This window comes from Leptopilina heterotoma, unplaced genomic scaffold (assembly GCF_015476425.1).
Source record: "Leptopilina heterotoma isolate Lh14 unplaced genomic scaffold, ASM1547642v1 Lhet_479, whole genome shotgun sequence".
Classification (NCBI taxonomy): domain Eukaryota; kingdom Metazoa; phylum Arthropoda; class Insecta; order Hymenoptera; family Figitidae; genus Leptopilina; species Leptopilina heterotoma.
In genome coordinates this window covers 59,311-77,136 of record NW_025111102.1, presented here as the reverse complement: position 1 = coordinate 77,136, position 17,826 = coordinate 59,311, and the positions used below count along the sequence as shown (strand labels likewise).

The 17,826-nt window shown below is 31.6% G+C and overlaps 1 protein-coding gene across 1 annotated transcript in view; it reads right to left on the bottom strand.

The window, feature by feature from the left end:
* The window catches only part of LOC122507607 (serine/threonine-protein kinase NLK), a gene marked incomplete at its 5' end in the record, with an annotated part of 30,552 nt that extends 16,043 nt beyond the window's left edge, over nucleotides 1-14,509 (bottom strand). The window contains 3 exons of the mRNA XM_043620410.1: nucleotides 7,613-7,719; nucleotides 13,719-13,774; nucleotides 14,369-14,509. Coding sequence (XP_043476345.1) covers nucleotides 7,613-7,719; nucleotides 13,719-13,774; nucleotides 14,369-14,509 — 304 coding nt within the window. The remainder of the gene's footprint in view (nucleotides 1-7,612; nucleotides 7,720-13,718; nucleotides 13,775-14,368) is intronic.
* Nucleotides 14,510-17,826: the final 3,317 nt, after the last annotated feature.

Sequence of the window (17,826 nt, the reverse complement as noted above, 5' to 3'; positions counted from 1 at the left end):
TACAATCAGAGCAAAAATAAAAAGCGTACTATAACTACAATTTTTTTGTAAAATAAAATGTAATCCGTTTTCCTCAAAAAGCCCTCCGCCGATTATTTTCATTTTTTTAAAAAAATAAATCTAAAAACATGTAGTTTTAAAATCCGTAAAGACATTTGCAGTTAATAAACTTTTAATTAAAATTGAATTCAAACTCACCGTGTAAGATTTTTATTAAGACCCTTTTTGACCTGTAGGTCAAAATTACGTCAAACTTAACATAGATTTGACATATAGGTCAAAACTGTCCTTAAAATTAAGATGGTCAAAGAAAGAAAATTTTTGTTTTTCTTCAACTTTTAAGTAATATAAAAAAATTATTTTAAAAATTTTTTAATTAAAAAAATTATTTTTTTATATAAACAAATTAATTTTTTTTGAATTTGGGCGTGATTAATTAAAATTTTTTCTTTATTTATTTGTACCTGACAATATACGAGCTTGCAAGTTGCTCGTGGACTACGCTGCGCTTCACAATATGATTTTTTTACAAATGACTGTTTGAATGTCTACATCCTATAATAATTTTTCGTCTTAACACTACTTTTAAAAATCCAAAAAAATATGTATAACCAATTTTAAAATGTCATGGAAAAATTTCACGAAGAATTGCCCACATAGGGTAAATCCAGACAGTAGTCGGCCACTTTTCAATTTTGAATAGGTAGCTATAAAACCGTATGAGATAAAAACAATTTGTTTGTTACTAATCACTTCTAATATCATCATAAACAAACCTAAGCTTTTGTGATTGAAAAAAAATGTTAACGGTTTTTGAAGGTGGCCGACTATTGTCGTATTCTTACTTGTTTATTTACTAATTATTTTAACGAATAAAATTTTTTTTTTCCTAAACATGATTGTTCAGATATTTTATTGTCAGATAGTTCGAGCCTAATGTCCATATCTTATTTATTTATTCACTAGTCTTCTTGCCTTAATATTAACGTTACAAGTAAAGTGTCTCCGTGGAAATGTCTTACAAACTATATCTTATTTTCCTATATTTTTGCGTCTACAGCACGACATAGAATTAGAAGTACTCATATTTGCCTGAACCACCCGTCTAAATGGGTTTTCTCGCCAGCGGAGAGGGAAGCTGCAGAGAACCTCTCCTCAGTGCAACCTAACCAGTTTATTGATAGCCGAGTTCTAATGGTGTGTACTGGACCTCGCGCTTGATATATCTCGAAAGTAGAAAGAAAACACAGGGCTACAGCGGGAGTTGAAGCGCGATTCCTTCGTTTCAATAAACTTTCAATATTTCCAAAAACTTCTCTTTTGTAGAAAAAAAAATCTGACTCTATAGATTCGTATTTTGCAACCCCAAAAACCTCCGAGTAACGAGATTCAAGCGAATTCAGTGAAAAGAAAAATGCGTGACTGAAAGGGTTAATTACTTACATTAATTAATTGACCAAAGGCCACAACAAAAAACTCCAACTATTAATTAATACACGGAGAAAATTTTATCTGTAGCCATTACAGTACTGTCACGGTACTGCTCGGACGAAATGCCACGAACAATAATGGTTAAATAAAATTGCCTATTAATAAAGACGGAATAAAAATGGAAAAAATTATTATCGTACCCTTATTCAATACAGATCTGTTTTGTAAAATAAGAAACCGGTGACACCTGCGCAGAAAAGGCGCAGGCGTGCCCCGTTCACAAACAGTTCTGTAATCATAACAGATCACAGCTGCAATTCTGATTTCATAAAGTAAAAAATAAAAATTATTTTCTTCACATTTACTCACACATTTGTACCATTTTGGCATACAACCACGTTCAAATTTTGTTCACATTCTCACTTCACACCCCAGTAAAAAAAAACTAATTCAAATGAATTGAAACGAATTAACATTTTTGGTAGGCTCCAATTCGTATTTGTCACAAAGCGGGATTCACTCAAGCTCTTTGTATATTCAATTGAATTTAATTTAATATGTACCAATTTGTCCAAACGAATTCGCATTCGAAAGAAATGGCCAAGGAATGCATTGAATTCGTGCTAACGAATTGAAAAAAATTAAAGGCTCAAAACTTGTCCAGTGAATTGGTACGGATAGAAGGTTCGGAAGTTCAATACAGTTTCACGAATTCAGGAAAATTGCATCATGGCTCCAATTCGTATTTGTCACAAAGCGGGATTCACGAAAGCTCTTTGTGAATTCTTTTTAATTCATTTCAATTAGTTTTCGTTTACTGGGACATTCATTTTAATTTCGCTCGCTTATATATACATATATTCCTAACACCAACCTAAACTAACGCAGTAGTATAAACATAAACGCACTATACTATTACATTCGCTATATTAAGTATATTCCGAACTGCTCTTATATACTAACTTCTCAAATTCTTTTGCTCTTGCGAGAAACGTAATACATAATAAGAAGTTTATCAATTCGATAAAACTTTAACTTTAAAAATTAATTAAAGCTTTTAAAAAATCAATTATGATCAGGGTCAATTTTATAATTATATGACAAGAAAGTAGTAATTTACTAATATTCTTAAAATTAGTTACTTTATTCTATAATAATAAATTTGAATTTACACAAATTTTTCAATTATATTTAATATAATTGCTTTTCGTCGATGGACGAAAAGCTTCACATTTGACATAAATAATCGTTTGAATAAATGTGGATTGATTTTTTAAAAAACAAATAACATCTTTTACTATATTTAATAAAATTATTAATTATTATTTATATATTTCGAAAAATTTTCTATTTAGTTGTAATTATTAAAGTTTTAATTTCTTTTATTTTCACAGTATTTTAACATTTAAATCTATATCTTTGAAATTAATAATAATTTATTGTCAATAAAAAATTAATAATTTAATAAAATTAAATATTAATAATTTATATTCATTTGAATTATTTATATGCTTTTATAAATAATTAAATTCAACCGAAAGATTGGCTCAGTCGGATAAGTGCCTGGCGTTGGTGGTCGTTTAAGGACCAAGGGTATAAGTATCCTTGGTTCGCGCCCACTTGGCTTGGTATTTTTCCGGCACGTGGGACAATCTGAGCGGGAGGTTTGACGTCGAGGTATAATGATGTGCACCGTCGATTATTGTCCGGTACACACCATTAGAACTCGACTGTCGATAAACCGGTTGTACTCAGAGAGGTTTTCTACAGTTTCCCTCTTCTCTGGCGAGAAAACCCATTGACGGGTGGTCCAGGCGTAATGCGAGTACTCCTAATAAAGTCGGCTGTAGACGCAAAATTAGGTTAATATATAGAAAATTTCTAAAGTAGAATGGTTATGCTTAATCCAAAAAAGTATTTCTCGGGGACTCTTGTCGAAGTGCGTAAGGCCAATAGGGCAGGAGTATAAACAATAAAAAAAAAAAAAATAATTAAATTCAAATTATTTATTAATTTAGGGCATTTTATCATGCATTTAAAAATGAATATAAGTTTGTAAATCTTTTGTTACAAATTTTATTTGCGAAGAAAATTATTACATTAAATTAAAATATAAAAATTACAGGATTACTTAAGTCCAAATTTTATTTATGTAATTAAAATCGTCCTGTAATTTAGTCAAATAAAAAATTGTTTCGACACTTTGACTTCAGGCGCTCACGTAAACACACCACTAAGGCACCACATTTAACAACGCTACAAATCAGTTCTGTAATCGCTTACCATTCGAACCTTACTAAGAACGGAACTTAAATTCGGAAGCAAAGTACAGCAGGCTTCGTGACATGTTACAAATGCGTTCTGTAATCTAAGCAGATCTATTTTGTAAGCAGATCTATTTTGAAAAGTAGTAGAACTGCTCTGTAGCTGTAACAAAAGTGGTCTAAAATGGTAGTTTCGTCCGAGCAGTACAGACAAATTTTGTAACCGCTACAAATAAAAATTTCTCCGTGTATTTGGGACATTCTTTACCAAACGGGCCACCCCATCTCTCCATTTTTGTTTTCATTAAAAAAAATTCAAAACCTGTTGGAACAATTAGCTTAAAATGTCTATTTTTGTATACCGTTGGACGATTTTAAAAATCCAAGATGGCGGATGAATGTTTCCTCTAAATAATAATTCAAAAAAGAGTTTTTTAAACGCTAATGAATTAGGTGCATCTCTTAAAGCTGGATTCAATATATTCCATAATCTTGCACCTCTAACAATGAAAGACCGTTGCATTATACAAGTTCGATGCGGTAGTATTATTAAGATCAATTTTCTTTCTCGAAGCCTGTAATAATTTTCCTCAACAAATTTGTTGAACTCAAGAAAAAATTAAATAAGTAAAGAAGAACCTTAGTTTTAAATACTGAGAAGAGTAAATTACCCATAAAAAATTTACGTCGAGTTGCAACATTTAATAAGCCAGATTTAATTCTATACTGCGTAATATGTTCGAACCGAGGAATATCATAAATGAAACGAATGCAAGCATTTAAGGATTGATTTAAATAATTGTTGATAGTATCATCATAAACACGGCAACAATAATCAAAGAAAGGAAGAATCAAAGATTTAATTTAACTAACACTAAACGAGTTGATGTGGGAAGCGAGCCTTTATTTCTATTTAACTGTTGTAAAGTACTAAATGTTTTGCGCGATATGTCAAAAACTTGCTCCCTCCAAGACAAGGTTCTATTTATTATCAACCCAAGATCCTTCACTGCTTCTTAGAATACGATTGGTTTACCCCCCCCCCCCCACAGTGAAGCACCCTGAGGAACGGAACACCACATTTCAGCCTATTCCATTCTGATTCAATGCCATTTCCATTAATAACCCTTTGAAACCTAAAATTAATGTATGACTCGAACTAGCAAATTTTAAAGATGCCGTACATGTACTGTGACGGTGGGTTTTAAACCATTTTAACCCAAAGGTGTTCACACTATTTAATGTCTTTCCATATATTGAATCTGGACACTTTTCTTTTTTTTACTAAAAAATCCAAAATCTTTCATCGAGCCGTTTTTAAAAAAATCTATTTTTAATGTTAAATAATTTAATTTTTGTATATTTATTTAAAGTATGTGCAGAATCGTAATGCAAATTGATACAAAAATTAATTTTTATAAATAAAAGTATTTTGTAGATTTACTACAATTTTTTGTGTACATAAAATCACTGAAACAATGAAAATCATTAAAGTGCGACTTCTGAAGAGCCTCGCAAAAAATGATTGTTTTCGTACCTCGAATGTTTAAACATTTTTTGCTAAGTGGTCACTTTTAATGACTCAATAATCTCTGAAAAATGTTAAGGTGACTATGTGCCCCGTTTAGAAAATATAGGCATATAAGGGGTCAAAGTTGACCATGTCTAATAAAAAATATTTATCGATTTCACAGTTATACTCGAATATTAATTTAAAAAAAAACTAAATGGTTCTTTTAACATTATTAGCAGCTGATTACGAATCTAAAGACAAAACTGTAAGAATTCAAAATGGCAGATCTTATTTAACATTCAAATTTTGCAACAATTTATCGGATACACTTGAAACTCGTTACACAAGGCTTTTTGGGGTCGCTAATTACGAATTTTATGTTTGATTTCAGAAATTCAAAATAACGAACAAAATATGGGGGATCAGTTGTTACCGAGCTTTAATGGGTTAAGTGAATTCGTTGAATTTTTTACAAAACTTGTCTACCATATGGGATCTGCTATTAAATTATAGACCCCAAAAACCTCCGAGTAACGAATTTCAAGTGAATTTCTTAAATTTTTGCAAAACTTTAGTGTCATAGTAGATACTCCATATTGGATAGAAACATGATTTTGAATTCTTAGTTTGACTTTAGATTCGTAATCAACAGACAAAAATCTTAAAGGAATCAGTATTCGAGTATAAATGTGATATCGATAAATTTTTTTTAATGGACAGGGTCAACAACTTTGACTATTATTTTTTATATTTAATAATTTTTATTTTTCGGTGATTTTCTCTACACAAAAAATTTTAATAATTTTACAAAATCTTTTTATTTATAAAAATTAACTTTAGTATCAATTTGCCTTACGATTCTGCACATAATTTAAATAAAAATATAAAAATTAAATTATTTAATCTAAACAATCGATTTTCTTAAAAAAGGCTCGATGAAAGATTTTGGTTTTTTTTGGTAAAATACTTAGAAAAGTGTCCAGATTCAATATGTGGAAAGACATATACAGTGGGAGCACCTTTAGGTTAAAATGTTTTAAAACCCACCGTGTTGTGATTACCGCGAAAACCAGACTGTAGAGGTTCAAGAAAATTATTCTCCTTTAGAAAATTTTTAAGCTGTTTACACGCAATTTTTTCCAAAGGTTTAGATAAAGTGCAAATTAATGAAATTTCTCTAAAAACTGTAATTCTTTTCGGATTAGACACCTTTGGAATAGGCTTAATATTACTCATCTTTGACATCTTAGGAAAGACTCTTGTCTTAAGAGAGAATTTAAAGATGTGCAGCAATACCGGAAATATAATAGATAAAGCTAATCTAATCATTTTAATAGATATACAATTCGGTCCTGCTGCATTAGATTTAATACTCATTATAGATTCAAAAAGTTGCTTTCATTAAAGATATTTGTATTTACTGGATAGTGCTCAAAAGTGGAAGAGGGCACAGGTGGAGAAGTATGCGTAAAAATAGTCTTTACTAAATTGCGAATTTTTGTAAAATGTATCATGATCTGTAATCGTTTTAGTTTGTTTAGCAATTCGACAAAGTGTGTTTCTCTCTTTGATATAAGCACCCTCAAGTCGTCAGTCATCCATGGGGCGAATCTTTTCCTAATATTAGGTACATGGAGAGGTGCAAATGATTCAAAAGCAGATGTCAAATAAATTCTAAGATTATATACTTTAATATTAATATCAGATGCAGAATACACACTTGCCCAGTCATAAGTTGAAAGATGAGTAAGAAACTCAGTCGCATGAATATTGTGCAAACTACGAATAAAAACAGCATTATTAGCAGTTTGTGACCAATCTCCTTCAAAGTGAAATTTAATGTTGATCAAATCATGACTGGACAAGAATGATATTCGATGCTGACCAACTGAGAGCACCTTATCCAAATCATCAACCAGCATTACATCAATTCTAGTGCTAGAATTGATTATTTAATGGGTTGAGTCGTGAGGTACCACACATAGTCCAACCAAATATACCATAGAAACAAAATAATTAGTATTAGGAGAAGAAGTATTCAAATTACAATTAAAATCGCCCATTATTAAAATATTGTTAAAAAATTGAACTAAAGAAAAGATTTGTTGTGGTCAAAAGTCCGGAGTGCGAGCAATCCTAGAAGTGCTCGGTCACATCGCAGTTTGCCCGAGCCCTCATAAGCGAAGTCGGAAATACTAATAAATTATAATTTATTTCTGGCTTTGCCCCAAATTATGATACGCCACCTACAAAGTAATGTTTAGAAACTAAAAAAAATTTTTTAGTTTATAAATTTTATAAAAAAGGGTAATTTGAATAAAACCAAAGGGGTCGGTAAACTGCGAAGTATCCTAGGATTTTCCAGACTTTGACCACAACGTCCACAACATGTTGGTTGACTTACCTCGAAGAATTTGATAGAGGAAGACCTTAATGTGGTCAGGACTAAGGTGCTGCGGACTGACGATGATTTTGTGCAAATCACTTTGAAGAAGCTCTGTAATGACGTATCTGTGTAAGTAAATTGTTAAGAAAAATTGTTTCAATACAAAATTATAAATAGCTATAAAACAGGTGTCATCGCTGTTGTCTCGCTTGTAACCTTAAGCAGCGAAATGTTATACATTACGAGTCATTTTTATGAACACTTTTCTTCTAATCAATTTCATTCAACATAGGTTCAATTTATTTCTGTTTCTGTACAGATAATTTCAGAGATCACTCACCTTTTATTTTGTATACACTTGTGCACTTACTATTTGTAAACACCACTACTAAGTTAGTTGATTTGTTATCTTATACTCGTGTTTTTTATTTATTTGATTTCGTTCAGTGTGTTTATCAAGGTCTTAAACGGTTGATCGTTTTTCTATCTCACACACGTTTTCGGTAAAAAAAAGTTACTTATAAAATAATAACTTCATAAATCATTATTATTGTTCTTGCATACATTTAATAAATTTTACTTTCTGAAGATGACTTTTTTTTATTTTTCTGACTTGGAAGATCAAATCATACATAAATTTAAACCAAGTATAAAGTGAGGAAGTTGAAGCGAATCTCTTCAACACGAATGAAAGTCATTCGCAAACGTAAAATCTCACATACAGAAGGACACAGGTTTATTTTTGTCCAAGTATCAATAAAGTACAAGAAACTAAAAAAACCAATGGAAATAATTTGATTATTCTTCTTCGCTTGACCCCATCATGCCTGAATGCTAAAATGGTTAAAGGATAATGTTAGTGGGAATGGGAAGTAAAGATTGCAAAGTGAGAGACCGAGGTACATACTTGAACCGAACCAGGCGACTTGCATACCACTTCTGGACTGGATCGCGACCTAGTCGGGCAACTTGGGCAAGTGGCAAACAACCTCTACCTGCATTCCAATCTACCCATCGTATCGACCTTATTCCACCATTATCCTATTTCATACTCTGTTTCCATATCTTTATGCCAATCTCACAGCTTTACCTGTCAAAATCGACATTTTCAAATTAGGAAATTACAAAGTATATTTTTCACATTCCTTTTTCAGTATATACAGTAGAATCCGTTTATAATGACTCCGCTTACATTGACGAACTGCTTAAAGTGACATTATTTTGATGAAATGTTTAGTCTCGTAACAATTTCAATGTTTTTAAGTCTGCTTATAATGACATTGCTTATAGTGACATACCGCTTATATTGAAGTTTATATTGAAATATTTTGGTTAGTTACACTGCTTATAATGACGAAGCCATAATTACTTATTTGTTTTCAGATTCATTTTATTATGAAAATACTTTAGTCTTACTTTATTGACAATGCAAAAAACTCAGTTTAAACCCACAGTCACGATTAAGTTGTACATATGATCAGTAATCTTTCGTTAGTCTTACACAAAAATGCCTCATCATCGCGAAGTTTTCAAAATTTAGACTCTGGATCTTAAAAGGACACTTTTACCACTTAAAATCAATGCTGTATGTGCTCTTTTATTATCTGGAGCCTCAATTGATGAAAAAGGAGCAATTATATTAAATAGATTGGAAAATGGAGAATCTAACTCATCACTTGCAAAAGAATTTGGTGTTGGACATTCCACTATTTCCATGATTTTCAAGAATAAAAACAATTTTGAGAATTCATTTAATTGAAATCAATTCAAATGTTCTAAAATCGAAGCGAATTTGGAAATCAATTAGTGATTTTTTATAATAAGTTTTCAATATTTTATGAATGTCAGGTGTGAATACATAATATTAAATTTAAAATGTCTTACGTGATTGGTTTACTATAGAATTTTATATTATCCGTTTATTGTGACTACCGCTTAGTATGACGAAATTACTCTGCCCCTTCAATGTCATTATAAGCGGATTCTACTGTATTTAATTTTTATTATTTTATAATTTAAATTTAATTTAATACCTTACATTTTTTAACCAAAAATACTGTGTTTGGTCGGAGAGACCCAATTTTATGCGAAGAATTAAAAAGACTGAATTAAGACTCTTAATTACTTGTGGTAGACTTATAGTAAACTTTAAAGAGTATACAGGGTTAAGATGGGCAAAATGCCCTTATGTCTGGATTTTTTAATTGACCCGGTTCATGGGTATTTTCGGGTACTAAAATAAGGTAACTAGGGTCCATATGGGAAAAAGCCCCCTTGGCCCCCTTAAGGAGTCTAAAAATGCGTTTTTTCGAAAATGTTTATTCCTGGCTTATGAGTGGATGAAAAATTCTAAAAAAATTCATGAAGCTAGTGATTGAGCTGTACTTCAAAACTATATTTTTGGACACCCTACACTCTGTTTTTCTTGTTTAAAAAAACTCCAAAAGTTAAAAATAGATGGATTTTTCTAAAAAATAACCACCATATTGGTTTTTTGAGGTTATGTCAAAACCCTGATCTAATGAGGTAAAATGAACCTTGGATTTGAATTCAGCGACCCCAAAAACAGATACACAGACTCAGACCCCCAAATCAGTACCAAAATTTTTTGTGTGACTGTTAGTATTAATTCATTATTATATTAAATGTTTAACTTGCACAGAACAAAATTTTTATTTAGGGAAATAAAAATGTACCTGAATGCAACAACGTTTATAATTCATTTAATTAAAAAAATTCATCTTGATAACTTTAGTTGAATTAAACAAACTTTTCGTTAACGCTATGTACTATTATTATATTAATTTGTTTGATTTAGCCAAAATTTAGTGGTTGCAAATAAATTTTTCTCTGAGTGTAGGCTAATGGAAATAATATATGTATACATCTATGAAACTAAAATGGAATTGTGATTGAAGGTAGATATAATTTTACCAATTAATTTATATGTTCTATGTGTGCATGTAGTAAGAGTCAGGGTATTTAATCAATCGTGTGAGTATACGTATATATTGTGTAGTTCCCAATTAACGACGTTTCAGATACTATAACGAATCTAGTGCTCTGTTCTTGATCACGAATATCCTAGTTACATATAACCACAAATTATTAATGCGCATGACATGGCTATTGATACGTAGATGAAATGTCATTAGCACACCGGCAAACCCTATCTGCTTGGCGCCGAGAATATACAATAAAGAGGGAGAGAGTGAGAATCCTTTCTCCCTTGAATTTCCTAATATTTTCTACCAATTACATTATTGCAATATTCAAATATTTACATTTGTTTAATTACAAACAGACTTCCAATACTATTTCTATAACAATAACTTTAGGCAACCGTATCTGTATAAATAAATTTATTTAGAATTTATACAGAAGCCATTAGGCAAAAAAAAGGATTTTGACCATCTTTTATTAATATATTTATGACTTCCAAAAATATTTATTAAAAATTTATTTAATTTAATTATTATTAATATGTGATCTAGTAAGTCCCATAAATTCAAAAGGAAGTTGAAGTGAGCTTACTTTCAAGCTTACGTGGCTATGCGGTATGCGTATCCGCTTTGCGTCTTTGAGGTCTAGGGTTCGATCCCCCGGTGTGTGCGATATTTTTCCTCCTTAGTTTAAATTATTTGTATACAATTCTTAAAAGAGGAGGTTAAAGTTTCGAACGTTCAAATGAACGAAATTTATTTATTTCTTCTTCAAATTAAATTTTTATTACTATAATTCTGCGTCACTATTAAGCAAGTTAATTATAATGTTTCTAAATGTAAAATTTGAGTTTTTAATTTGAATTGTAATCAATAATCTATGAAAATATTTTTAACAAAAAATATTTCGTTCTTTTGAACGTTCAAAACTTTTTTTTCATCTTAAAAGTGTTACATAAAGTATAAGTTTAAATAATTATTAACAATAATAATAATAATTTAGTCATTAATTTAAATAAATATAATTGTCTATATTAATTAAAGAAAATAAAAAAATATTTTTTAAAAATAACCTCAAATAGTATAAGGGCTAGAAATAAAACTTTTAGTACCTATTTTAAATAACATTATATTTTACAGAACTTGGTATCTAGGTGTTTTTAAGGTCACTGACCGCGAATTCTTTTGTGGGCCTGTATCCAGGATACCTCCACGTGGTGACGGCGGGCAACGGAGTCATTCCGTGACCTGACAGAGTTCGAAAACTCGCAGATACCAAGTTCTGTAAAAATTCAAGAAACTTTTACAAATCCGACCGCCATATTGAATCCGCCATTTTGTATTTTTAAAATCTGCCTCTCAGTTCGTAATCAGCAACCTCAATAAACTCTCCCTCGATAACAACATTGAGGTAAATCCGTAAATATTTATAAAATTTTGTCTCTCACGTAAAATCTGATATGTATTTTGAGGTTAGGCAAAATCCTTACGTGATGGAGCAAAACGGACTTCAGATTCGTTTTCAGCGACCCCAAAAAAATATAATACACCAGGTTTGGTCAAAGTTTCATCGATTTTTTTTGTGGGCTTTTGTAATTTATCATTTATAGATTTAAAATTTATTATTATTTATAATAATGAATATAAACCCACATTATATAGCTTAGTAGGAGTTCAAGTGGGCTTTACATAAAAGTTTGGAACAATTCTTTAAATTGTCTAAATGATTATATTGAATTTTTAAGTGACAACCCATTGCGCATGTATAAATTCAAAGAAGACCGGCTAATCAGGCACTAAAGAGACTGTCTTGATAATAATTATAAAATTTTGAATTCTAGTGATGCCAATGAAATCCCATATAGAATACAGTTAGACACTCTAGATTAGACCGTCCAGATAAATCCCTTATATATAATACAGTTAGACCGTCCAGATGAGTCTAGGTTGCGTTCGGGTTGCTCATTACAAATCTTGCATCTGATTTCCAAAATTCAGAATGACGAATCCAATATGGTCGACAATAAAACTAAAAGTATTAAAATTTGTCTGTATTAAATTTATAACAAGTAACAATTTGTAACAATCTATCTATTTAAATAAGTGTAAAAACAGTTTTACTTAAAAATATTAAAAAGAAAATAAATAACTGAAATAATTTGTGGGGAATAGAGTAATATAGTAAACATAAAAAGGTCCTTAATTATCAATTATCACATTCACATATATTTATTCAAGGTATGTATAATTTATTTTCAAACAAGTGAATCCATCTGTTTCTCAAGGGTGAGTGCCGCTTGTAAGGTTGCTCCTTCGTAGTTAATTAAAACAAATAAATGCAATAAAATAAAATGAATAAATACTTAATAAAATAGTAAAATAAATAAACAAAAAGTAATTTTTTCAAATGATAGAAATATTTTAATTACGATTAAGAATGTTTTAGATTTTCAAGAAGTAATTTAAGTGATGTAATTAAGAAATAAATTTTTAGAGTTAGTTACAGAATCAATACCTACAGTTCTGAACGTGGGATAAGTAATCATGGTATCAAGGTTCCTTAGGGCTTCTATTCTACCAGTTGAGGTTTCTTTAAAGACATTGCGTGACAGATACATTTTATAATCTGTTATCTATCCTTTAGAGTAGATAACAGATTACAAAATTTATGTAGGTATATATTATAATATATTTTTCTTTTACTTAGGGACTTTTGAGAAATCTGCATACAGATACCTTTGGTTCCGCACTCGAAAGTTATGGTAGTAGTTAATAATACTTAATATTTTAATTATTAATAAAAATATAATTTAATTATTAAATAATTGTTTAATTAATAAATGGTTAAATTGTTTTATTGTTTCATGCTTTCGTAACACAGAAAAAAACGATAATCTAATTTTAAGAAGCTCCTACTTAAATAGGAGCCAAGAATATTCCCTACTTAAATTAAGTGGGGCCACTTAATTTAAGTAGGGAATATTCTTGGCTCCTATTTAAGTAGGTGCTTTTTAAAATTAGATTATCGTTTTTTCTGTGAAAGCATGAACCGAGCATCAGTTATCACCTGGGAAGTTTCTTTTAATCCTAAATTAAAAATATTCTCTTCACTTTTCTACGACACAGAAGAGATTAAATTATATTTCAGTCATAAATATTTAAAGCTGTTAAGTAAAGGATACATTTCTTGGAAGAAGTCCAAATGCGGAGGCTGCAATATATCCAATGCAGAAAGGACCTGAAAAAAAACAAAGTGTTTCTTGACAAACTGGTCAAGAGCATCATCTTATCGACCTACTCAAAGCGCAGCTCCCTGAACAATATAAATCCAGTCAACTAATTTATTTTAAGAGCCACTTAGATAGAAAGACAATTTTTATGGAAGAAAAAATCTCAACTAAGTCTACCGTGTAAAAATTTCCCCATTTGTCCCTGTCTCTAGTGCGGCCCTCGCTAGATTTTTACTAGATCTCTAGTCTGAAAAAACTTGGACTTTTTGTGTTTTGGATCTTCAAAGTGTTCGACCTTTTGTTCCTATACCGCAATTTACAACATGAATAAGTGTTTAAAAAAAAAAACAAAAAAAAAACAAAAAAACTTTTTTTCTTTTTAAAAAAAAACTTCAGATCGAGAATGTCAAAGCTGTGGCATTAAAGGTATTTGAACCATTATGACGTCACAGTTTTAGAACACATACTTTGTACGGACTGTGACGTCATAATAGTTCAAATGCCCATAAAATGAGAATATTTTTAAAGCTGTTTATATATTTCGGTGCATGCATTCTTTTGATATTATAAAGTGTAAAATTATGTTTAGAGAATTTTCTTACATTCTCGTGTTTGAAGAAGCACAGCATCTTTAATTCTCTAAAGACCCTTTTACTGCTGACCAGACTTTGAAAGACATTTGGTAATTTCTTCAAAGCTACCCTCCTACCATCTCTGGGATCTGTAACTGCCCTGTAAGCAAAAATGTAAAGAATTTAATTAAATAATTAAATATTATAACTAATAACAAAATTTACAAATTTATTTATTTGTAAATGACTTTGTTTATACTATTAATTAATAATATGAATATAATATATAAACAAGATTTTTAAGTTTCGATAAATATTTATAAAAAATTCAGGATTATTACCGGACCTACATACATTGGAATAATTATTTTCTCACGCAAAGTCGCGCTAAAAATAATGTTTAAATTTACTATCCACCATACTAGAGGTCTACATATCTGAGAAGCAATGGAGTCATATAGTTTTGATACCATAAATGATTCAGTTCCTATACATGAGGATTTTACGGGCAGAGCTCTAAATAAATCGTTAATAAAACTTTAGTCCGAATTACTTAATCCATACAGTATTTGAAATGGGGTGAAGGAGATGTTAAACTCGACAGACGTAAAATACAACCCTGTAAAAAGATTATTGTTCACAACAGTAAAAGAAGTGATAATCTTTTGAATCTTGGTTATAGGGATGACGAACATATATTTTGTTCTGAATCTATTGCATTTAATTGAGTATAATTTCGAAAAAACTTATTTGTTGTATGAATGCTTTAATATTGATCTAGAAACCATCGATAAATTATCAAAATTACTCGAAGTATCATCTCTTGCATTTTATAAACCTTTTTCCAGATAGACTGACTTGGACCCCTCTGAAAAGAGGGGTTTTAAACACTTTATCAAAGTAGCAACTCAATCATATACAACTCCTTTTAGGAAAACCATTACAAAATTAAAGGACATCATGTTCGAAACGTTAAGCAGTAAATTAAAAAATTTTCTAAAAAAAACAAGAATACATCTGTTTAACAACTGATTGTTGGACAGATTTCAATATAAAGTCTTTTCTGGTTCTTACAGCTCATTATTCCGAAAATTTAAAAATAGCGTCAGTCAATCTTGGAGCATTCTCCTTAGAAGAGAGACACACTTCGGAGTTTTTGGGGGATAAACTTTACAGTCTGTGTATGGAATGGAATATTTCAAAATCTGCAATAGTCGCAATAATAACAGACAACGCTCCTAATATTATTAAAGCTGTTTGCAACAAATTCGGATCCACTCATCACTTCAGATGCTTTGCCCACTCCATTTAATTAGTACCTGAGATGCCTATTAAAAATACTTCAAACGTTAATCTTATTTAAAAAGTTAAAGTTATTGTGACTTTTTGTAAAAAAAAGTTTCAACGCAGCAGATTATTTAGGACGACTTCAAATGAAGGGAGGAAAAGCTAAAGGTCAACGACTAAAAGTAATACAAGAAGAAGATTCCAGGTGGAATACGACTTACTACATGATAGAGCGTTTCATTTCTAATGTCTCCGATTTTAAGTTCGGTTCTGTTTAATATTAAAAATGCTCCAGAAATGTTATTTTCTGTGGAAATGGACATTTCAAAAGATATCATGGAGATTCTGAAGCCAATTGAGCAAATAACAAGAGAACTTAGCTCAAAAAACGTTACCTGCAGCAAAACTATTCCTATGGTTAAATGATTGACAGCATTTCTTGAACGAAAGATACCTATACAACTTTGATAGGAGAAACTTTCCAAAGTAATTTAAAAACTTCGGTCGAAAATCGATTCAAAGATATAGAAATTAAGAAGGCTATTTGGTCCAAAGCCACCCTTCTTGATCCTAGATTCAAAAAAATTTATTTTCAGCCACTTCATTTGATAAAAATATAGGTTGATTTAAAAGCTGAAGTTAAAATCTCCAAACGGTTAAAAGCTGCATAAAAAGTACAGAACTATCAGAGATTTGTACTGATGACAGTCAAAAATCTGATAATCTTTGGGAATTCCACGACCTAATAACTTGTTCTTTATTTAAGCGCGACAAATCAGAACAAGAAATCACACCTGAATTAAATCGGTTTTTACAAGAACCACTAGCTCCTAGAACTGTAAATCCATTAGCATACTGGGAAGAAGTAAAGTACAAGTATCCAAAATATCCGGTAGCTATTTAATATTTAACTATTCCAGCTACCTCGGTTCCCTGACCGTGTCTGGTTGGAACTTTCGTTCTAAGTGGAGCGCATTAGGATTTGTCCTCTTGCGCGGGGTTGCTGAACCTCTATCGGACGCGTACCAAAAAGGCGGATAGGTGTGACTATTAGAAATAGGTGGTATCGAGGAAATCAAACACTCGTCGCGGAGCAAAACTAGCAAAAAAGAAAACATCCACTATGAGCGATTGTAAAAACAAGGAAGAGTACCCGCGGGGTAATGCTTCGGCTAAATCCCTCACTGGTTCCGATCGTCAAGCGCCTGGCGTGAGGACGGTGGCCAGTGGCCCCAGGAAGCAGGAGTGCAACAACGCGTTGGTTGTACCAAAAGTTGTCTTGGACAGAGTTTTCAGTAATGCTTCTACGATTGACATTGCAAGCTGCAATGAAGGTCGAGACAAATGCATTAAGCTGCGGAAGGAAGAGGTCAGCAAGATGCTGCAGTCCTGTGAAGTCCAGAAGAATGTCAATATGACAATCAAGGATGGACTCAGAAGCTTAACATCGCTCACACAGGATGTGAACAAGAAACACGCAGCAGCGACAAAAGTAGACGAAATGTCCTACCAAGGATTAACTTGGTCAGAAGAAGCACGCAAGGACCGAAGGCTGAGACGTGACCGTTTTAATGCAGTAATATTAAAAAAAGTTGTCTTGGAGAGTCAGAAGCGGAAGAGAAGCGATCCTGAGATTGCGAAGGACACAAAAAGGAAGAAGGAGGAGGGACCTTCTAAAAGAACTAAAAGTGAGGGGACCAAAACAACACCAAAGGCAAATTCAGGCAAAAAAGGAAGAACCACAGTGATGTCAAAGTGATCGTCAAAGTGGATGAAGGAACTACATTCACCAAAGTGCTGGAGAAAGTTCGTGAAGAGGCTGACCTGGAGGCCAGTCAGACAAGAGTTGTGGGAGCTTTACGTTATTAAAAGTGGAGGGTCTTCAAACAAGAAATTGTTCCCCGAAGAGGTGAAAAAGGTAATCGGTGACCTAGGTAAGGTGCAGATGGCGAACTGTGCTGGAAATTCGCGATATGGACATCCTTACCGAACAATAAGACGTCAAGGAGGCCCTAGAAAAATTATGTACGGTGCAGGAAGGTGACTTTCATTGGACCAAATAAGCTAGGTATAAAACTCGCTGCCGTGGTCATCACCCAAGAGGACGCTCACAAACTGGAGGAAATAGGTCACACGTTAAGATTGGTTTCGTGTCCTGCAAAATTAGTAGAAGAATTATGGTCACAAGGTGTCATAGGTGC